We start from the raw sequence: 24,713 nt of genomic DNA, 5'->3' as shown, positions 1-24,713 counted from the left end.
TAATAAAAAATAATGATATTTTACTTTAGATTAACATTTTTATTAAAGTATGACATACATACTGAAATGTGCTGACGTCTTAAGAACACAGCATGATCAATTTTTTCATAGTGAAGGCAATCAAGAAAAGAGCAATGATAGGTCTCTTTGAAAGACCTATGATAGTTTAGAGGGTAATCTCTATCCTAATACTCTAATACCATGAAGCACTTTTGTCTTCTTTTGTGCCTTAGTTCTGGTGGCCTAAGGGTAAGGAACTGCACTGCAATCCCAAAGGCATGCAGTTCAAATCCACCAGCTGCTCTGCAGGAAAAAGATGGGCAATCTCCTCCCATGTAATTAATTGCCTCTGAAAACTCTCCGGAAGGTCAGCTATGGGTCAGTTCTGACTTGATGGTACTCAACAACAACACAAACAATATACCATATATACTTTTATACTCTATTTGTGCAGCTAATCCATGTTTTGTGTCCTTATACATTATTCTATCTAAATACTAAACCATTTTTGACAGTTTAAATGTACAATTTATTGGAACATTATAGTGTTGAAAGATATTTTAATGACCTGGTTTATGAATATTTTCATTGTATACTTATAAGTATTCATGTCATCTTGCTTGGAGATTATTAATATTTTAGCTTAGTATATACCTAGGGATAGCTCTGCTGGACTGTTGCTGTTACTGTTAGGGACTGGAGAGTTGACTATGACTCATAGCCACTCTATAACCACAGATCTGAACCTCTCCTGCCCCATCCTCATAATCTCCTTCATGTTCAAGCCCATTCTTGAAGTCACTATGTCAATCCGTCTCATCATTAAGGATCTTCTTCTCTTTAACTTTTCCCAGCATAGTGCATTTTCCCAAGACTGGCTATTACTGGCCACATGTCCAAAGTATGAAAGACAAAGTTTCACCATTCTTATCTCTAAGGAGCATTTCCTTGAAGACATACTTGTTTTTCTTTTGGCAGTCCACGGTGTAGTTATGCATATAATCCATTTTAAGAAGTAATTCTAAGCAGTTTACCAAAGTGGCCATAGAAAGACATATTACCATCAAAAGTGTAATTTTTGGTGAAGTGAGAGTTTCAATCGCTATATAAGGTAAATACAGTTGGTATTTTCTATCTTTTTAATTTTAGTCTTCTGGTGCATGAGTAGTGATTTTATCCTGGCCATCTTTACATGTCCCTGATGAACAGTAAAGTTGAATACTTTTTCTTCCCTTATCCTATTATTCTTTTCTCTTAGTGTTGTCTTCTGATGAGAAATTTTTCATTTTAATATGATCCAGTTTAATTTTGTTGTTTTGTACTTTGTCAAGTCAGAACCAACTCATAGCTGACCTTACAGCAAGTTGTTAGAGGCAACAAATCTGACAGAAGGAGATTGTCCACCTTTTTCTCATGGAGCAGTTGGTGAATTCAAATCAAATCCCTTTGGTTTGGCAGCAAAATGTCTTACCACTAAGCCACCAGAATTCCCTAATCCAATTTATTATATTTAATTTATAGTTGGCCATTTGGGATTGCAGATGATTTCTCTACTCTAATTGTATTAAAATATTCTCCTGTATTTTCATTTAAAAGTTTTGTTGTTGCTGGTGTTGTATGCTGTCAAGTCAGAACCATCTCATAGCTGACCTTCCAGAGGGTTTTATAAGCAGCAAATCACAGGGGAGGAGATTATCCCTGTGGAACAGCTGGTGGCTTCAACTGCATGTCTTTAGGATTACAGTGCAGCTTCTTACCACTTTACCATAATTTCTCAGAAATTGATTTCTGTTCATGACAAGTAAAGGTCAAGAGTCAGGGAGAGTTTCCATGTTGAAATGCAATTGTCCCAGCACCATTTACTTGTCCATTTTTTGTTCACAGCTTAGGAAATTGTATATATGTGCATCTATTTCTGTAATCTACATTTTATTCCATTGATAAATTTTCCTATTCTTGTCCGATAATACTCTGATTGCTTTATGACTACAGTAGGTTTTTATTAGATAAGTTCATTATATAATGAAGTATGTTTTGTTCCAAGTTTATTCTTATTAAAGATTCCTTTAGCTATTCTTATCCCATTGTTATTGAATTTATTTTAGATACACTTATTTTACAATTATTCTAATTACTATTATCTAAATGTATTTTAGATACATTTATTTTACAGTTAACAAAATTGTCAAGCTTTCTGGGGACATCGAGTCTGGATGAACTCTGAAACTATCTCATTGAAATAATCTCTAAAATATAAATGAAAAGTATTCCTTAAAAACATCTCAAAGAGAAATAATAGTTTAGATTAACTGTAAAGAATATCTGCCTTGAGTATTCTACTCTTTTAAGGTATATCTCTATGGGATCAAACTTATCACAACAATTCAAAGAACAGCTATTGAGGTACACAGGCACCTTAAGGGGTAGTGCTGTTTATGTTCATTGGAGACGGAAACATAAAAGGAGAGTGAGAATGATGGGGATTACCACTCAAAGAATGTAAACAATGACATTCATTTACACATGTATAAACTGTCAAACTGAAGTTTGTGTCTTTATATATATTTACAATTACAATTCAAACATATCTTTTATAATTTGTTGATCTAAAAGGAAACATGTCTAGAATTTTGACTGGGAATAAATCTATAGATCAAAGTGACAAAGATAGCATCTCTATAATATCTAGAATTAAACCACAAAACCAAACTCTATCTCTCCATTTATTTGGGACTTTTAAGTTTTTCCCAAAAATAACTTATAGATTTCATTGTAGATTGTGTGCATATCCTTCTTTTTAAATATGTTACTAATCATTCTATTTGAGTGATATTATGTTTTAAATGTAATATTCATGTGATTTTGTTGGTATATAAAATTTCAATTCATTTTTGTATTTTCCTGTGACTGATAAATTCATTCTTAGAGAAATTTCATATTCACAGGTATAAATAATGACAAAGCTATTTCTTACTTTCAGATCTTTAGAATTTTAATTTTTCTCTCTCTCTTTTTGAATGGCTAAGACACCCTCTACAAGGTTGAAGAGAAGTAGTGGTAGTGGAGAGTCTTTGTCTCATATCTTTTTTCGTAGATAAATTGCTTTTTCTTAGTAAGAACATGTCCTCTGTTTCCTGGGGCTAAATTTCTTAACCATAAAATATGCCAAATTTCATCAAATGATGCTTCTGTATCTGAGGAGAGGTGATGTAATTTTTCTTCTGTTATGCATTATTAAGATAAGTTACAGGGAGCTGGTATGGCCTAGTGGTAAGAAGCTGCATTGCAATCCCGAAGGCATGCAGTTAGAGTCCACTACCTACTCCTCTGGAAAAGATGGGCAATCTTCTCCCACGCAATTAACTGCCTCTGACAACCCAGTAGAATGTCAGCTATGGGTCGGCTCCAACTCAACAGCACACAACAATAGCATCATTGCTTTTTTTTTTATTTAGCAAAGCAGTTTGTCAAATATTGTTTGGTACTAAATATCATTACATAGTGTTAGGTTAGGTTAGTGGACTTAAAGAAGAAATCGGAGAGAACGAGAGAAAGCTTAATGCAGCTTTATTAAAGGGGGGGAAGGGGAGCTCCCCTGTGAGTTCCTCATCCTGGAGAGGCAGGATGGGAAGTCACACTGTGAACTTACTGGGGAGGATTTTTATAAACAGAGTCTTTAGGGAGGGACATTCCATTCTGATTAGGAGCCACCTACTAGCTTAGCCAGACAGGCAAGGCCATTTGCCTTTCTTATCAGCAACAAGCAAGGCCATCAACATTTGAGTTCTGAATTCTTCATTCTTCTCTTTGGCCCTCTTTGCCCAGACTAACACATAGTAAAACTAACAATGAAAAAGATTCCTCAAGAACCATAATGTTCTCACAATACAGAGATAATTCAGCTTGCAACATACCAAGCTAAAAAAGTAGGGAGGGGAGTCCTTTTTTTCTTTTATTTTAAAAAAAGTTTTAATGAACATTTACAGAGACTTTGGATTTCCATTCATTCATTGTTACAATGTTCTCCGTGCCCACCCCTCCCCCACCCACCCTGCCCCAGTTTGCCCCTCTCATTAAAAAGCAAAAGAAAAACTCCTTCATTGGTATACAATCCCCTTCCTCCCCTCTCCCATATACTCCACTATGCAACCTTCACTCTGGACTCTTGTCATAACCATAATACCCAATCATATATGCTGCTTTTTAACATATACACAGCTAGACATACAACATTCCAACCATTTCTACATTCTCAATTGGGTGATGCGGCTTTTAAATTCTTCTAGTTGCACAACCATTCTTGCCGAATTTCTGAATTGTTCCTCCTCACTAACATAAAGTCAATACTCTCTGAACTTCTTTTTTATGCTTTTGAGTTCATATAGTCAATTCAATCTCATAAAAGATCATTTTTTAAAGAACATGCTCAAGGCAGACATTCTTTACTAAGATGTTACTGCTAGAGCAATACGTCAACAAGATACTTCTAGAAACTCAAGCTGGATTCAGAAGACACTGTGGAAGAAGGGATATATCACTTTTGATGTCAAGATACCATATCTGAAAGAAAGGAATACCAGAAAGACAATTACTTGTGTTTCCTTGACTATGCAAAGGCACTCATTTATGTGGTTTACAATAAATTCTGGGAAAGATTGAGAAAAATTAGAACTCCTGAAAATTTAATTGTATAATTTGTTCATGAACTAAGACAGAGTCATTCAAATAGAACAAGCAGACACTGTATGGTTTAAAATCAAGAAAAGTGTGTATTAGGTTGCATTTTTTTTTTCATCAAATCTATCCAATACATATGCTGAGTAAATGAATCAGTGCAGATGACATAACTTGTTAAACTCTATGATGGAGAATGTGTCATTACCATTGAAGGAAGACTTATCAAAAATATATACTATGCAAAGACCATTATTGTAAAAATAGAAGGATAACTGGTAAAACATGTAATCCATATTGAAGATTAGAGTACACACTAAGGAGTGAGGATGGGCAGGTGGAATTATAGGGTCACATAATTTGGTGGGTGGCAGGAGAGGGGATTAAAGGACATGGGAAAGATCCTATGTGGGGCCTGGAAAGATGGGTTAATGGTGAGCATAATTCAATGGGGATTAAGTTTATAAAACATAATGTATGGAAATGATTGTATGAAAAATAAAATATGAATGAAGGAAAGTGTCAAACACAATGTATATAAATTTTGTATGCAAATCAACATAAAATAATTTTTTAAAGAACCCCCCCAAAAAAGGCAACTCTTTTGATGAGATCATTACTAAAATTATTATTGTAGAGAATGCACTGAATAGCATTAAAACTGTTATTGTGTACTAGTGAGTCAGAACTGACCCATAGCTAACCTTCTGACAGGTTTTCAGAGGCAATTAATTGTATGGGAGGAGATTGCCCATCCCTCTTTCATGGAGCATCTGGCGGATTCAAACTGAAAGCCTTCAGGATTGAAGTGCATACTATGCAGATGATACAATCTTGCTTGCAGAAAATAAAAATTTAAAGCACTTACTGAAGAAAACCTAAAACTCTAATCTCCAATATGGATTGCATATCAACTTCAAGAAAACAATATTCTTCACAACTACACTAATAGACAACATCATGATAGATGGGGAAAAGATTGATGTTGAAAATGTCATTTTCCTTGTATTCACGATCAACACCCTTGCTAATAACAGTAGCCAAGACATTAAGATTGTGAAGATGCCTCTGGATAGACTTAACCTATTGTTTGTAGGATTGCTTAGCTTGACAATAACTAATGTAAAAGATGCAAGGAAAACATGTGGAAGGCCAAGCCCTAAAAACCTTAATCATTTTTATAATATATATTAACATTACATGGCCTTTGTATTATTTTTTAAATATATCCATACAATCTATTCATATATACAATAGATATGTAGCTTGTTTTGTTGTTATTATGAAACTGACTCATAGCTAATACTCCAGTAAATTTTCAAAGGCAGTAAATTGAACAAGATGAGATTTTTCATCTTCCTCCTACAGAGCAGATAGTGGATTTGAACCTTTGTATTGGGCAGCACAACTTATTACCACTAAGGCACCAGAGCTCCCTAACATTATGACAGAGAAAGGAAAAGTGGGAGGTGGGAAGATACACAGACTTTCAAAAAATTCTGTTTCATCTTCATTGTCTTACTTTTTTGTCTGAAGCTATAAAACTGCTTCTCAACTTTTCTTTCCATCTTAGTAGCAGCATAAGTAACCTTCTGGGTTTTCTCTACTTTGTAGAAACAAAAACCACCATTTCAGTTGTATGACTTTTCAAACTCCAAGTTTATAAAACTCTATGTCTCTATGAATGGAACAACACATCCCACCACTCCGACACCAACTGTAAAAGGAGAAATGACAATGTGAAAAAAGGCCAAATCCAACCTCTATTAACTCTGTGAAGGAAAGCTTTGCCCTTCAATAACAGCTAATATATAAAACCAGGCCTGTGGTAAAACATAGTCTCCCACACTGTTGAGCCTACTTTTACTAATTACAAGGTCTGATATTTGTTGCAAAAGTTGTGGGGTTTATTAAGAAAATAGGTTGGAGAGTGGCAAGGGAAGGCAAAGAATATTAAACAGTGAAACTTCAAGTTCAGTCTAACAACATGAACATACCTTTTTTTTCTTCCAGCAAACCTTTTCTCATAGCAGTCCTAAAGTCAGCTCTTCTGGGTGTGCCTCCAGGGTTTATCAAGCTATGCCTTGCCACATTGTCTATAGTCTGGCCAGCTCTTCCTCTTATGTTGGCCCCACAGCTGTTGATGATATAGAATACACCAGTCAGTGAGGAATCATGTGTTTGCAGTTAAGACAGCTGGAGACCATGCCCCCCACAGAAGGGGGCAAAAGCAATAGTTAGAAAAGCTATCTTCAAAGGTCCTAATGCAACACCTAACCATTACAGCAACAGCATTAAAAATAAATACAGAAAAACTTGGAATAACTAACCAAAAACACAGTAAAATTCAAATAATGAGAAAATTCTCTCCTACTGAGGAAAAGAGAGAAATTATTCACACAATATCTTGTAAAACAACCCACATCACTGAAAACCCTGAATTAATCCACGTCAGTGTAGTAAGCTGAATATTGTTCACAGGAAAAAAAATTGAGCAGAAATTTAAGTCTGAGTTTAAGAACTTGGAATATGAAACTTTGTCTAAATTCTAAATAGAGGGAAGCCAAAAATAACAGAGAATGGCTAGCCCAGTAGTTACAGAATTTACTAAGAAGAGTACACTGGCAATAATGTTAGACTGTGGTATCAGGTGACAGCTAGAGACCTCTGGGTAGATTCAGAATTCAAATAAACAATCCAAAATTACTGTAAGGAATTGGCATACAAGACAAGAGCTCTCATGAAGAACTGTCTGAGAATACAAGAAGAAATTACATTCATTAGTAAAGGAATTCAACGCTGAACATTAAAAAAAGTCCTGCTTGAAAGACACAACATACAAGAGTATGTTTAATCAACACTTCAACAAAGATTTAGCAAGACTGTCTGTTCAATATGCTGTAACTTGAGAACCCTGGTTTTTGTTATTGGGTGCTATCAAGTCACTTCAATATACAGAAAAAAAAATTGCCTGGCCCTGTACCATCTTCACAACTGTTGCTACATTTAAGCCCTTTATTGTAGCCACTTTGTCAATTCATTTCATTGAAATCTTTCTTGATTTCATACATAACAGAATACCAATTGACATATTTCACCAAGACTGATTACATCTGCAGAAAGAACAGCTGGAGAAGCTCAATATCAGCTGTGAAAACTAGGCCAGGAACTGATTGTGGAACAGACCACCAACTACTCATATGCAAGTTCAAGCTGAGGAAAGTTAAACCAAGTCCACAGGAACTAAAATATGACTTTGACTCTATCCTCCCAGCATTTCAGAACCATCTCAGGAACAGGTTTGAGGCTTTGAACACTAATGAGCGAAGGCCAGATGAGTTGTGGGAGGATATCAAGGGTATCATCCAGGAAGAGTGCAACCGGTCATTGCAAAGACAGAAGAGGAAGAGAAGATCAAAATGGATGTCAGAAGGGACTCTGAAAATTGCACTGGAGTGCAGAGAAGCCAAAGCACAAAGAAGAACTCAAAGCACCTAAGAGTTGAATAGATGATTTCAAATGGCAGTGTGGGATGACAAAGTAAAATATTACAATCAAATGTGCAAGGAGTTCGAGTCAGAAAATCAAAAGGGTTGAATTCGCTCAGCATTTCTTAAGCTCAAGGAACTGAAGAACAAATTCAAACCTCGAGTTGCTATAATCAAGGATGCTTTAGGAAGAATATTAAATTATCCAGGAAGTATTAAAAGAAGATGGAAAGAATATACTGAGTCACTGTATCGAAAGGAATTGGCAGACACAGAAGAATTCCATGAAATAACATATGAGCAAGAGCCTATGGTGATGAAGGAAGAAGTTCAAGCTGCTTTGAAGGAAATAGCAAAAAATAAGACCCCAGGACTAGACGGTATACCAATTGAAGTATTTCTGCTAACAAATGCTGCCCTGGATGTGCTCACCAAGTTGTGCCAAGAAATCTGGAGAACAACCACTTGGCCAACGGACTGGAAGAGATCTATATTTGTTCCCATCCCAAAGAAGGGTGACCCAACAGAGTGTGGAAACTATAGAACAATCTCATTTATTTCACATGCAAGCAAGATTCTACTGAAGATTATCCAAAAACAATTGGAATGACACATCAGCAGAGAACTGCCAGAAGTCCAGGCTGGATCTAGAAGGGGTTGTGGTACTAGGGATATGTAGCTAATGTTAGATGGATCTTGGCTGAAAGCAGGGAATACCAGAGGAATGCATATTTTCATTGACTATGCAAAGGTGTTTGACTGTGTGGCTGACTCTCAGAAGAATGGAAATCCCAGAACACTTGATCGTGCTAATGAGAAACCTATACTTGGACCAAGAGGCAGTCATCAGAACAGAGCAAGGAAACACTGAATGGTTCAAAATTGGGAAGGGCGTGCACCAGGGATGTGTCCTGTCTCCATACATTTTCAACCTGTAAACAGAACAGATTATCCGGGAGGCTGGGCTCTATGAGGAGGAATGTGGGGTCAAGATTGGTGGAAGATCTATCAACAATCTGCAATATGCAGATGACACAACCCTGCTTGCTGAAACTGAGGAGGACCTGAAGCGCTTGCTGCAGAAGGTCAGGGACTGCAGCCTCCAATATGGATTGAGGCTCAATGTCAAGAAAACAAAGATTCTCACCACTGGGTGAATTGGCAACATCAGGATGGATGGTGAAGAGAATGAGATTGTTAACAGCTTTAGTTTGCTTGGCTCCACAGTCAACACTCTCAGCACCAGTAGCCAGAAAATTAAAAGACCTATTGCCATGGGAAAGTCTGCTGTTAGGGACCTCTCCAAAGCACTGAAGAGCAATGGTGTCTCTCTGGAGACTAAGGTGCGTCTGATACAGGCCATAGTCTTTGCAATCACTTGTTATGCATCAGAGAGCTGGAAAATAACTAAGGAGGATAGAAGGAGAATTGATGCCTTTGAGCTGTGGTGCTGGAGAAGAGCATTGAAGGTACCATGGATTGCTAGGAAAACAAACAGATTCATCCTGGAAAGGGTCAAACCGGGCGGCTCCTTGGAGACAAGGATTCTGAGGCTCCGTCTAACATACTTTGGACATGTTGTAAGGAGGGACTGGTCCTTGGAGAGGGACATTATGCTTGGTAGGGTGGAGGGACAGCCCAGGAGGGGAAGGCCCTCTATGAGGTGGATTGATTCAGTGACTGGGAAATTGGGATGGGTATATCAGAGATGGTGCAATTGGCACAGAACAGAGCGGAGTTTAAGGCTGTTGTACATGGGGTCTTATGAGTCGCAAGCGACTCGATGGCACATAACAACAACAACAACAACAGATACTGCCAAGAATGTGCTCACCAGGTTGTGCCAAGAAATCTTGAGGACAACAATTAGGTCAACTGAGTGGAAGAGAGCCAAATTTATTCCCATTTAAAAAAAAAAATGATCCAACAGATTGGAAATTATCCAAGATTACTTATATCACACACAAGCAAAATTCTGCTGAAGAGTATCCAAAAACGACTGAAACAGCACATCAACAAAGAACTGTCAGAAATAAAAGTTGGATTTAGAAGAGGTTGTGATACTAGAGACATGTCAGATGGATCTTGTCATAAAGCAGAGTACCAGAGGAAAGTCTATATTATATCTATATTTCATTGACTTTGCAAAGGTATTTGACTGTGTGGATCACAACAAATTGTGGCTAACCCAGAACACTAGATTGTGCTCATGTGAAATCTATACTCAGTCAAGGAAACAGTCCTCGGAACAGAAGTAGAAAACACTGCATGGTTCAAAATGAGGAAAGGAGTGTGTCAGAGATGCATCCTATCTCCACACCTTTTCAATCTCTATACAGAACAAATCATTCAGGAGTCTGGGATTTATGAGGAGGAAGGTGGCATCAGGATTGAAGGAAGACTCATCAACAGCCTATATTATGCAGATGACCTTGCTTGCTGAAACTGAGGAGGATCTGAAGCACTTGCTACAGAAGGTCAAGGACTGTAGTTTTCAATACAGATTGCAGCTTAACATCAACAAGACAAAGATTCTCACCACTGGGCCAACTGGCCAGCACTATGATAGGTGGAGAAGAGACTGAGGTTGTTAACAATTTCTGCTTACTTGGCTCCACAATCAACACTCTTGGCACCAGCAGTCAGGAGATCAAAAGATGAATTGCTCTGGGAAAATGTGCTAACAGGGACCTCTCCAGAGTAAGCAACAATGTCAGTCAAGAGACTAAGGTGTGCCTGATTCAGGACATAGTCTTCATAATTACTTGCTGTGCATCAGAGAACAGGACAGTGACTAAGGATGACAGAAAAAGAATTGATGCCTCTGAGTTGTGGTGACTTTGATGACTCTGAAGAATAATCTTGAACATACCGTGGACTACCAAGAAAACAAACAGGTCTATCTTAGAGAGGCTGCTCCTTGAAAGCAAAGATTTTGAAGCTCCATCTCACATGTGGCATGTGGCCAGGAGGGACCAATCCTTGGAGAAGGACATCATGCTCAGAAGGGTAGAGGGATAGTGCAGAAGATTAAGACCTCGGGTAACATGGTAACTGGGGCAGTGGGGTAGGTGTGTCATAGTGAGACTGGCTCAGGATGGGGCAGGCATCAGAATTGTTGTACATAGGTTTGTTATGAGTTGCAGGTGATTCAGTGGCACATAACAACAACATGATATCTCATATTCTGAGCAGATCAGTGTATTCTGCTGGTTCATATGCATTAAGCTTTCTTTAAGAGGATCTTTATATGCTTTAGGTCTTAACATTGTTTTCAAATGCTGCTTTATCATTACATTCTAAACTCGTTAAAGAAAATGTTCATTTAATCTCCTTTCTTGCCTCTTCATTCTGCATTGTACTATGAGAAAAACTAACTGGAAGAGTACTTTCTCAATCTGTTCTATTAAAGACTCCATTAACAATTGAACAGCAGAAAATTATCATATTTAGTAGAATTCCCTAAAGCTTTTACACAGTTCCACTAGTCTCATTATTGAGTCTAAAGTTGGATTTCAGACTATGACATCAGGGAATGGAAGATACTTCTTTTCTCTGTCTCCTGGGCTGCCAGGCTTATATGGCCAAGTAATGATGACCTAATCCATACTACCTGAGATTCACAATTCTCATAGAATGGTATTTAGACTAAGAAAAGGAAGTAAATAAAGAGATACCTGTGTCATTGACTGAAGACTGTTGTACAGAAGCTCTTTGGAGCATTTGTTGGATAGTCGAGAGTCCTAGTGGATAAAAAGAGAGAAAGAAAGAGGAACAAGCTACAGCTCAAAGGATGAGAGTCACGAAGCTTCTGCTTTTAACAGTATCTATCACTCAGGTAACTAATTTCCTTCATCGTTTTCCAAATGGGGGTAGGGGAAAGTCTGCTTTATACTCCTTTTAATTAACTAAAAATATATTGGTTACCAAGAGCAAAGAAACTCCCTTGCTCAGATGAGATCATATAAGGGAAAGATCCAGTTTTAGGAAATCTTCTGAGCCATGATCTCACACTCAGTAGTGGCCCTTTTCTTTCTTGCTCTCTTTCTTTCCTTTCCCTTATCCAGCCTTCTCTTTCTGTTTTTTTCTCATCACCTTCCTATCTCCTGAAGACTGAGTTCCCTGCCTCATGGATATTTATGGCAGGGTTTTTGTGTTCAGTTACACTAAGCAGCTACTTTAAAAGAAACTTTAACCTCAATGAGTTATATATTTAATGGTGGGACATCACTTTTTATATCTGAAATTCGAACTCTACATTGGCCGTTCTAGAAAATGAGATCAGTGCAGAAATGGGAACATAAAGATCAGGATGAAAGAGAGAAAGTATACCAATGGATAGTGGACAGTAGAAAGTACAACAGAGTAGATGAGATCTGAGCAGAAGACACTTGAAAGCACATCGCAGATAATTTTAACTTAGGTGAAATTCTCTTCTTCTAGAATAATAAATAAAGCAGAGCTATTGTGCATTGGGTCATTATAAGTCTTAGTTGACTCAGACACACATAACAACAACAAAAGAATATCAATCATATGTAGTATAGAAAGCGCATTTTGATTCCCTTAATAACACCACACAACAACACTGATAATGTTGTATGCACAAGAAGATTATAAAGAACTTGACCAGAACTGAAGAAAAAAATTCTACATCTGACCCTTCTGTGCAGTACAGGTCTCTATTTAGATATTTAAGTCTTTTTATCACTTTATAATGAGTTTCTAAATGTATGTCCCATCCTCAGGGTGTTCTGGTGGTGGTGGTATGTTGTGTTAAAATTTGTGGTGCTAACTGAAAGGTTAGAGGTTTGAATCCACTAGTTCTCCTCAAGAAAAAGATGGGTCTCTTCCTAGAAGATTTAGAGCCTCAGAAACTTGACGGAGGCTTTCCATGAGTCTGGAATTGATTTGACAGTGAGGTTTGGTTCGGCTCACATCCCCACTTGGCATTTAATCATGCAGAACTTTCTCAGATTTATTGAATAGAGAAAACACCAGGTCTCTTCATTCTCATCAAATTGTCAATCCCTGTTTTGAGGAGTGAAGTAACACTTTTATATGCGTATGTGAGAATGACAAGACTATAGGCACTTTGTGCTATATATCTCCTCTCATCATTGAGCTACAACTATCTAGTCTTTTGGAAAAAATAGAAGAAATTTATGTCACACTGCCCAAGGTCAAATCCCAAATGTAAGGCTTATGATTTCCTTGAACTTGATGGTTACAAAACTTTTCTGTGACTCAGTGACTTATCTATGGAAAATATGTATTATGACATCTTATAAATAAATAAAAACATTGCCTCATACCCCACTATTAATTGTATGGCACTCAAGCAAGAATCAAAGCGTTTTCATTTGTATGGTTAGAAAATTCATCTTCTGTAGATTTGTATACTTTTAAGTGCATAGTTAAGAATATAAATAAACTGTAGTCCAATATACTTTAAAAAGTAGATACAGAACAACTGAAGCAATTCTCTGCCTTATTCTTTCAGAAAATTCATTGCTTGAAAAATTGCAAAAATATTCTAAAGAGATTATCTAAATTTATTATTGGTGTGTGTTGGGATTACATTGCTACTTAAGATAATGGAAAAATCATTCCTTTTAGAAGAATTTTATGAAAGATTATCTTTAAAATAGTCTCCCACTTCCCAGAAATTACTTTTCTTTTTACTGTGGAAAAGATTCTTTAGGTTGCATTAGGCTTCAGATTAGTGCACTTTAAAGGTAAAGATGTAAGTAGGACATAAGTTTTAAATGCAACACTTAAGACTGGGAATCTCTATGAATGTTCAATATTAATAGATCTGAAAGAACAGGACTATAGGATTAAACTTATTAGAGTACGTCCCTTCAGCAATAACATCAGACTCTATTAATAAGGATAAAGCTAGAGAATACAAGACATATTTAGGAGTTAATGTGATTATTCAGAACCTTTGATATTAGAACACCATGCCAAATTAGGTGTGAGGTAACATGATGAGGCTTAATCTGATTTTATAGTCCCATATCAGGATTCAAGGTGTATAGAAAGAAGACATCTAGAAATATAGTTCATCCCTAAATACTTGTTTAGAGTGACTAAAAATCAAGCAAATGTGCATGTGCATAGCAGTTCAACTTAAGTATATACAAGATTGTCTTTGTCTCAATTTCGAATGTGAGGTACTAGAGACAATTTGTGATTAGGGTAATAGGTAGATAAATGGAAGAAGGAACAAGGAATATATAAATGTATAGAAGGATTAATGGATGGAAAATATGCATTATATGCAAAATAAATGCATAAGCAATTTAATTTTCTAAAAAAGAATTAATTAAAAAATAATGTCATACATTTTAGCAGTCTTTCTGATATGATCTAAAATACTCACTCTGATTCAGAGAGAAGAAACTCTGGTGCATAATTTTTTTACCCATGCACATGTAAATCAGCCACTAGTTGTCAACAGATACAGGAATCACACATACACATATACATACTCTATTTCTTTCACTTTCTCTCAATTTACCATCTTTCTAGTCTGAATTTTTTTCATTGTGATTTTAATGAAATAGTCTGAATTCTTAGCAAGCTTAGGAGTATAAAGTCTTTTCCAAAGGTTAGCTGATACTGTGTCCAATACACTTCATTACAAGCGTTCCTCAATTTTAGGAAATTTGCTTTGCAACACTTGTTTTTTTAAAAAAATGGCTTATATTTATACTTGCTTTACTTATTGAAAGAAAACCTAAAGGGTATTTTCACTTTTACCAAAAAAAAAGTTAAACAAATTTTCTTAATTTATTTTGCAATGAGCTGGTAAAGAGACAGGACACATCCCAAATAGGAAGAGTGGCATCACCAAGCTCCTTCTCTAGGAACTACACTCAGCAGCTTAGTATAAAGCCACCATATCTTTGACCTATGCCTGTGAACGCTATATGTTAACATTATGTTAGATTTTATGTGTTATTTGGTATGATTTGGCAGGTTATTTGGGGGGTCTGGAAATGCACACACACAAAAAAACTTCATGGATGTTAGTGCAATTGCTTCTTTTGGCATACAGTGCCAAGGAATATTACTGAAAGACCTGTGCTCCTCCCTGGGTCAAGCATTATGGATATACAAAGTAATTTAAAGAATAATAATTCTTCCAGTTGAACTGAAATAACTGTAATGTCATTATCTGAGGAGGAGTAGGAATGAGAGAGAAACATACCATAAATACACTATACACTAAGGTTGTTGCTAAACATGATAGCAATTCCATGCTGGCAAAATATAAAGACTTGTTCTTGGTGAGCAGATATATTTAAACAGAATGGGAGTATATTATAGGAGCAGATTTGAAGTAATATTGGGGGGAAATGGTGGAGAGGGGAGTTAGGAGAGGATCAAAGTCTATGGGGGGGGGAAAGACTCTTGTTTGGGGAGGTAAATCCTTCAGACTATAAACTTGATATGACAACTGTTGAAACAAAGAAGAAAGAAAGCAGAATTGCTAAGGAGAACACTAGCTGGCAAAATATCCTTTTTTGATAAAGACTCATCCGCTCAGTGGAGAATTTGTATCAGGAATTAGCCTTAAAGAAGACAGAAATACCAAGACTGTGCTATTCAACTGTGCTCAATCACTGACAACCTTGGGAAGATTTTGATCTCTGCTAAGCTTAAGATTAATATCAAAGATGCTGAAGCTTGAAGCCCTCAGAGACTTGCCTCATTTCCAGATGAATGGTAAATGCTTCATTTAAGAAATTCCCTAATGGTCCATTTCCACAGAAACTATAGCGGATTGCTGGTGTCCTTATAAAACACATAAAAAAATGCAAAGGGTTCAGATTAAAGACCACAGAGTGGTTTCACAGAATAAAACATGAGTGAAATCCTGTGTATTGACTCACTTACTCTGTTAAGTCAAGGCATTTACATACTACTAACAACTATTCTCATGTATGATTTACTGCCTTCAGAAAAAAAGCCTGCTGGAGGATTGACTATGAGTCAGTTTGACTCAAAGAAAATTATGAACAACTATTATTCAAATATGCACATCATTCACTAAACTAAAGTTTAAGACGCTGAGAACATCTATCAACTTTTGTAGTCTGAGATGCATTCCTAGTTGGAAAGCACAGACTTGGTAGCAAAATGTGTTTGGAGATCAGATGATAGAAGCCTGTACAGTCAAATACCTTTTTAAAAATAAAGCAAACAGTGACTATACACATGGACCTCGCCAGATATACTCCACAAGAATCAGATTTATTACATTTGTAGAAAGAATCCTTGAAGCAGCTCATTATCAGCAATTAGAAGAAGACCAAATGTTGACTGTGGGACAGTTCATGTGCAAGTTCAAACTGAACCTCAAGAAAATGAAAACAAGTCCCCAAGAACCAGAATATGACCATTAAGTCTATCTCAACTGAATTTCAGTGACATTTCAAGAACAGATTGTCTGCATTGAACACTAATAATCAAAGACCAGATGAGTCATGGGATGATTTCAAGGACTACATTCTTAAAGAAAGCTAATGGTCATTATAAAGGTAGGGGAGAAAGAAAAAACCAATGTGGATATCAGAAGAGACTCTGAAAATTTCACTGAAACATAAAGAGATCAAAAAACAAAGAAAAGAAATGCTTAAGTAAGAGAAATAAAGAGAAGATTTCAAAGGATAGTTCAAGAAGACAAAGCAAAGTGTAGCAAAAGGTGCAAAGATCTGGAGATAGAAAAATCAAAAGGAAAAATATGCTCAGCATTTCTCAAACTGAAAAAATTGAAGAACAAAGCTCAGCCTTGAGCAGAAATACTGAAGGATTCTGTGGGTAAAATCTTGAATCATGCAGGAAGCATCAAGAGAAGATAGAAGTATGCACGAGGTCAATGTACGAAAAAGAATTAGCTGACCCAAAACCATTTCAGGAAGCAGCAATGGTATTGAAGGAAGAAGTTCAAACTGCTCTGAAGTCATTGGCAAAAATTTGTTGTTGTTGTTGTTGTTGTTATTGTGTACCACTGAGTCAGAACCAAGCCCTACCTGACCCTCCATTGGGTTTTTAAAGGCAGGAAGCCACATGGGAGGACATTTTTTTGCTATTTCCTTCAAAGCAGCTTGAACTTTTTCCTTCATCACCATGGGCTCTTGCTCATATGTTGTATCATGAAATTCTTCTGTGTCTGCCAATTCCTTTCGATACAGTGACTCAGAATATTCTTTCCATCTTCTTTTAATACTTCCTGGATCAATCCCAATATAAATATCAAATTCATTTCTCAAGGAGATCGAAAGGGAAATTGTCATTTATTTGGAGAGACAAGAGATCCCGAATAAGCAAAGCACTTTGAAAAACAAAAATGGAGAGATATAGCACTCTCTGACCTTAAAACCTGCTATACAGTGGTAGCAACCAAAACAGAATGGTATGGGTACAGGAATATAGATCAATGGAACAGAACTGATAACCCAAAAATGGACTCAGCTATCTATGGTTAAATGATATTCAAGAAGGAAATAAAACCTATGAAATGGGAAAAATACCTCTTTAAAAAAATGGTGCTGGCAAAACTGGCCTGCTACCTGCAGAAAGCTGAAACAGGATCTACATCTCATACCATACAAAAAAAAAATCAACTCAAGGTGGATCAGAAACATGGGAGTAAAGCCCAAAACCATAAAGTTCATCAGAGACAAACTGGGATCAAACTTAGACAGCCTAGTCTATGATATAAAGAGACTGCCAAATACAATCAGAAATGTACAATCTGGAAAGAACAAAATTATGAATGAGACCTTTAAAAGATTTAAATGTCTGTGTGCATAAAAACCTTTTTCCAACAGAATGAAAAGAAAATCTACTGACTGGGGAAAAAAACATTTGGCATATATCATTTCAGACAAGGTCTCATATCAAAAGTTTACAGAATCCAAAAGGGCCTCCATAAGAAACAGACTGATAGCACAATTACAAAATAGGCGAAAGACTTGAAAAGTCTTTTCATGGAGGAAGATATTTGGCTGGCCAAAAGACTCATGAAGAAATGCTCAAAATCTCTGGCAATTAGAAAGCTGCAAATCAAAACCACAAAGAGATACCATCTCACTCCAGTAGCAGAGGCAAAATTGAACAGAACAACAAGTAATAAATGTTAGAAAGGATGTGGTGAGATAGGAATTCATACATTGTTGGTGGGATTGTAAAATGGTACAACCACTCTTGAAGGCAGTTTGGTGTTTCCTCAAAAAGCTGAACTTAGAAATTCCATATGACCCAGCTATTCCACTGCTTGGAATATACCCTGAGAAAATGAGAACTGAGGCACAAGTGGAGACTTGTACACCAATGTTCACAGCAGCATTATTCACCGTCACAGGAACATGGAAACAGCTTAAATGTCCAACCACATTGGAATGGATTGAAAAACTATGGTACATTCTCACAACTTAATACTATGCAGTATGTGGGAGCAATGATTTTGTAAATTACCACCTAACTTGGAAGGGACTGGAGAACATTATGCTAACTGGACTAACTCACTCCCATAGGACAAATATTGTATAAGACTATTATTGTAGAAAGAGTATGAGGATCTAAGCAGGGGGGTAATAGTAGGAGCAGAGGGCTAAGGATGGGCGTGGTTGATCAATTATCATAGGGTCCCACAATTTGATAGGTGGAAGGAGATGGGGGTGAAGGAAATGGAAAAGATCTGGTATGAAAAACAATGTATATGAACTTTGTAAATAAACCAGTATTTTTTTAAAAAATCAAAAGGTATTTTGCACTGAGAAGTATCTACTGTCAAAGACCTTTTCAAAGTGCTAAAGAGAAATTATGTCAGTTTAAAGACCAAAATATGACTGGTCCAAGGTGTAGTATTTTCTTATCATCCTCAACACATTGGAGTTCATTTTCACAGATACTATATCAAATTTCTTTCAGGGTCTTCCTTTCCTTCACTGACCCTCCACTCTTCCAAGCATAATGTCCTTTTCCAAGGAATAACCTCTCCTAACAACATATCCAAAATATATGAGATGAAGTTTCACCAACAGTGATCCTTCTCCAAGGATCATTCTGGCTGCACTTTCTCCAGACATATCTGTTTGACCTTTCAGCTATCCATGGGATATTCAGCACTCTTCCCCAACACCACAATAGAAATGTATCTATTCTTCTCCTCTCATCCTTATCCATTGTCCAGCTCTCTGATGCATAGCAGATGAATAGGAAAACCATGACTTGAATCAAGGGCACCTTGGTATTAAAACTGACACAATTACCCTTCAGTACTTTGGTTTGTGACTTTTATATCTCTCTTCAGTACTTTAGAGAGATCCCTGACTACAGATTTTCCCAATGCAATGTCTCCCAATCTCCTGACTGCTCATACCAAAGGTTTGACTGTGAATCCAACAAGATACAATAATTGATAATTTTAATCTTTTCTCCATCTATCTTGATGTTACACATTGGTCTTGTGGAGAACATTTTTGTTTTCTTGATACTGAGATGTAATCTGTATCGAAGGCTGTTGTTCTTATCTTCTGCAGCAAGCTTTTCAGGTTGTCCTCACTTTGAGTAAGCAAGGTTTTGTTATCTGCATAACATAGATTGTTGATGAGCCTTCCTCCAACCCTGATGCCACACTTTTGTTCATAAACTTCAGCTTCTTGAATGATTTGCTCAGCATACAGATTGAATAGGTACGGAGAAAGTGTACAATCCTGATGTATATCTTTTTCGATTTTAAACCAGGCAGTGTTCTATTCAGACAATAGCATTCTGGTCTAGGTATAGATTTTATATAAGCATAATTAAGTACTCTGGAATTTCCATTATTCTCAAGGTTAGACATGATCCAGTCAAATACCTTTACAAAGTCAATAAAATACAAATATATGTTCTTCTGATATTCTCTGCTTTCAATTGAGATCCATGTGACATCAACAATATTATCTGTGGTGCCACAGTCTCTTCTAATATAGCTATCTTATTTATGTGTTCTTTGAGTTCATAGAGTAAAATGATCACAGAAGATCTCATAAACAGGTGAAAATTAGAATGGAAATCAGATAATAATTATTTAAATAAGTGAGTGAGAAGGAAGGCAGAACATTTTAAACAGAAAAGATGCTCATCCAAACATGTTAGAGTGTTTTGAACAAGTACAGGAAGAGAAGTTCCAGGATTATTAATGATATTCACTCCTAAGTAGAATTTGTAGATACATCAGAACAAGTATATAAAGTTCATAATGAACCTTACTTTAAGAGAAAAGAACATTGTTGGCAAAGTAAGTTAAATACTGGTCTACTAACCAAAATGTCAGTCGAAACTCACCAACCACTTTTTGGGAGAAGAGTGCAGAATCTCTTCTCATTAAGATTTATAACCTTGAAACCTGATAAATGCTCTTCCTTAGTCAAGTCATCTCTATGGTGATGTGTTTGATATTTTTATTGTATTGGTATAAGAAAAGATTCTAAGTCCTTTAAGTGATTACGAAGTTGCATATGCAGTGTATGAAACTGATTATGGTAAATCATTTGTTGTGAATAGAGATTGGTTCAAGAATTAATGTTTAAGCAGTTAACTGAATAGTTACTAACTGAAAAGGTCCACAATTTGAAACTGCCAGCCACACTGTGGGAGAAATGCATGGTATTCTACTACTTTAAAGATTTATTGTTGTTTTGTTGTTGTTGCTAAGTGCTGTCATGTTAGCTCTGACTCATGACAACCATTATGTATAACAGAATGAAACCCTACCCAATACTGCAAGTCCCTCACAGTTTCTGCCTGCCTTAAACCAATTGTTACAGTCAATGTGTCGATCCATCTTATTCAGAATCTTCCTCTTTTTAGTTGACCCTCTACTTTTCCAAGCATGAGGTCCTTCTCCAGGGACTGGACTGAGGAAACATATCTACCCTCCTACCTCCTAAGTAGGTTTTCTTTTGACGGTATCTTCAATATTTTTTACTAACACTACAATTCAAAAGCAAAAACTCTTAGATCTTCCTTAATCATTGACCAGCTTTCATATGAAACAATTTCTTCAATATGAAACAATTGAAAACACAATGGTTTGAATCAGGCACACTTTAGTCTTTGAAGTGACAATCTTGCTCTCTCTCAATTTAAAGATGTTCTTGGCAGCAGATTTTTCTCAACACAATACATCTCCCCCACCCCTCTTTTTCCCCTTGTTTTGTACTGTTAAATGGGATCCAACTAGCGCAGGAGGAGATTGTCCCTCCTTCTCCAGCAGAGCATCTGGTGGATGCAGCTTCAGGACTGCAGTGCAGCTTTGCAATACATCTTTTGATTTCTTGTCTGTTGCTTCCATGGGTATTGATTGTGAATCCAAGTAAAAGGAAATATTTGACAGTTTCAAATCTCTATCTATAATGGTGTTGTTTATTGGTCCATTTGCGAGAATCATTGTTTTCTTTGTGTTGAGAGCAAATTTATATAATATGAAAGGGAAAATAAGAGCCATTTGTAATTCAAATTTTCATTATCCAGAAACTTTTTGTAGAACAATGTGTTCTCAAGACTGATGCCCAAAACATATCAGAAAGTGAACTCAAGTTGTCTATTAAAACACCATATGTGATGGAGGACTGGAAGGGCAAACTTTAAGTGGAAGGCACTGTATATAATAAAGATTCTGTGTATTAGGAGTTTACAGATCTTAGTTAAATAATGAATATTGAAAATACAGATTTGGCAAGTTGCATAGGTTTTGGTGCTTAATTTTATCTTTTGAAAAGACATAAAAAATATATCTCTCTCATTTTTCCTATATCCAAGATGTTCACAAACACTTGTCCCAAAACAAAAGCTCAATTGTATTTAAAATGTCATGTCAATAATAAAAAATCTAAAGAAAGCATGAAATACCAATCTACTTCACAAAATTTCTCTCAAAACACAATTAAAAAGTAGTATAGAATAAATATAAAGCCAAGGAAAAAAGAAATACTATAGTTAAGCAATAATAAAATTCACGAGGATACTGAAATGGAAATAGAACAGACTGACAAACAGTAGAGGAAACAAATACTGAAATTTCCCCCTAACACATCAGGTACCATCTACTTTATAAGTATACACCAAATAGTGCTAAAAAGCAATGCTCACTTAAAGGAGACAGAAAAGGTTATTCTTGGACAAAGCCTTTATAAATTAATAAATTCCTTTCTTCTGTAGACTTTCATTTATAATAATAATATGGAAAGAGCATAGTGAGTTTGAAGTAGACCACTAATAGGGAAGGACTCTAGACAGACAGTGAGGGCATACATAAAATCAAGTCATTCAACATAGATACATAAAAATTGCAGTTCTTGCTATAGTTGTTGGTATAGTCACAGAGCTTTCAGGTGTTTCCCTATACTTATTTCTAGAGAACATCCTCTCTAAATGGCTTTGAGGAACCACAGCACCATCACACAGTTCATCCTCCTTGGTCTGTCTGCTGATACCCAAGTCCAAGCTCTGCTCTTTGTGCTCTTCCTAGGAATTTACTTCATGACTCTGATGGGGAATTTTATGATGCTGTTTGTGATCAGGGTTGATTCTCAACTCCACACACCCATGTATTTCTTCCTAAGTCATCTCTCTTTTCTGGACCTTTGTTTCTCTTCAGTCACTTTGCCCAAGCTTCTGGAGAACTTGCTGTCTAAAAGGAAAACCATCTCACTTGAGGGCTGCCTGACTCAGGCTTTCTTTTTGTTCGATATTGGAGGAACAGAAATCATCCTACTCACTGTCATGGCCTATGATCGTTACACTGCCATCTGTTACCCTTTGTTATATAACCAGATGATGAGCCACCAGTTGTGTGAAAAATTGCTATGTGTTTCATGGAGTGTAGGGTTTTTGGATGCAGTTATCAACATTCCACCAGTTATGAAACTGAATTTCTGTGAAGCCAATACAATCCCCCACTATAGCTGTGAGCTGCCCTCTTTCTTCTCTTTGTCATGCTCTGATGTGTCCAATAACATCATTGTCCTCGGCATCTCTGTACTTTTGCATGGTTTTGGTACGTTCTTCCTGATTGTATTCTCCTACACCCGCATTGTCTCCACCATCCTGAGTATCAGCTCCAACGCTGGCAGAAGCAAGGCCTTCTCCACTTGCTTCTCCCATCTCACTGCAGTGAGCTTCTTCTATGGATCTGCTTCACTTCGCTATCTCATGCCAACATCAGGCTCCCCTTTGGAGTTGATCTTCTCTATTCAATATGGTGTGGTCACTCCTCTAGTAAATCCTCTGATCTACAGCCTGAAAAATAAGGATGTGAAGGCTGCTGTGAAAAGAACATTGGTGAAATGTTTGCCATGGCACAGATAGAAAACTGCATAGAGAAACAGGAAGGAGAAAAAAACTAGAGTTCTCAATACCTAGTGAATTGACAATCGAACTTTCACAGTGCCAAATCAACATCTTAGGTACTGAAAAGTACCTCAGAAAACTCAGAAAAGTAACTCAGAAAGACACAAGGTATCTTAAGGTTAGAATCAGATCATAGTTTAGACTAAGTCCTACTCAGAGGTGATCAGTGAAACATAGACATCTCACTTAAAAGTTTTGTTTCGTCATAATTTTATTGGTACTATTTCATTCATATTGGGTTAAGACGTAGATATATATTAAATTATTTTTAAAATAAATGGAAAGAAAGGCATAGAAAGCCATAAGATTTGGCAAAAAAAAAATTTTGAATCATTGAAAGAAAAGAATGGGCTTAAGATCCACAGAGAAGTATAAACTTTGTTGGGGAAACTTATGCAAACAGACAAAAGCACTGAAATTTTTGGACAGAGCAACTATCAACTGAATGACTTGGGTGATACCAAAAACTTTGTTATTCTTTTACTTGGAATTTGGAACATGAAGGAGAATGTCACCATTCTAAGGTAAGAGATGAATTTAGCTCATTCCAATATTCTTTTTTTGGCATGACCGATTAGAGAGTTGTGTTGCTAAACCAAAGGTTGCACTTAGATTATTATTAGAATCCACCAAAGTATCTAGGGCAGAAAGATGGGCAGTCTTCTCCTGTGCAATCTACAGCCCCTGAAAACTCCCTGTAAGGTCAGCTACCATGTGGAGTTTCCACCTCCACAGCCATGGTTGTTTTTAATTTAGCCTACATGAAGTACAGGAAGATTTTTAGGAAATTGGGGAAGAAATAATTTCATTTTCATATATCTTATCACGGGTGTTTGAAATATGTGGTCATTATGAAATTATAAGTCTGGATGGATCACAAGCAAGTTTGCTAATATAAAGGTTGGCAATTCAAACCAACACAACAACTACCTAGAAAAGAGCCCAGGAAGCTGTTTTTTCAAAGCTGAAAGTCAAGAAATGCCTATGGATTGCTTAGGAAGAAACAGAACTGGCATACCTGAGGTTATAGGTCCCTCCATCTGGAGTCTTTGCCTCCATGGCTGTGGGGCCATCCCAGAGGCCAAGCAGGACAAGAGACTTTAGTATACAGAACTCAAAGCAGAGGAAAGAATTTTC

The 24,713-nt window shown here is 36.6% G+C and overlaps 1 protein-coding gene across 1 annotated transcript; it reads left to right on the top strand.

Annotated features, from left to right (window-relative positions):
- The first annotated feature begins 22,598 nt into the window (after positions 1–22,598).
- LOC102843667 (olfactory receptor 8S1-like) lies at positions 22,599–23,534 on the top strand. The gene has a single exon (XM_006888213.1). It carries the CDS (start codon positions 22,599–22,601, stop codon positions 23,532–23,534), a length of 936 nt encoding a protein of 311 aa, XP_006888275.1.
- Positions 23,535–24,713: the final 1,179 nt, after the last annotated feature.

This window comes from Elephantulus edwardii, unplaced genomic scaffold, assembly GCF_000299155.1.
Source record: "Elephantulus edwardii isolate Elephantulus edwardi_28Jun2011 unplaced genomic scaffold, EleEdw1.0 scaffold00065, whole genome shotgun sequence".
NCBI classification, from domain to species: Eukaryota; Metazoa; Chordata; class Mammalia; order Macroscelidea; family Macroscelididae; genus Elephantulus; species Elephantulus edwardii.
The sequence above is the reverse complement of the archived record's forward strand: the minus strand, read 5'-3'. Positions and strand labels throughout refer to the sequence as shown.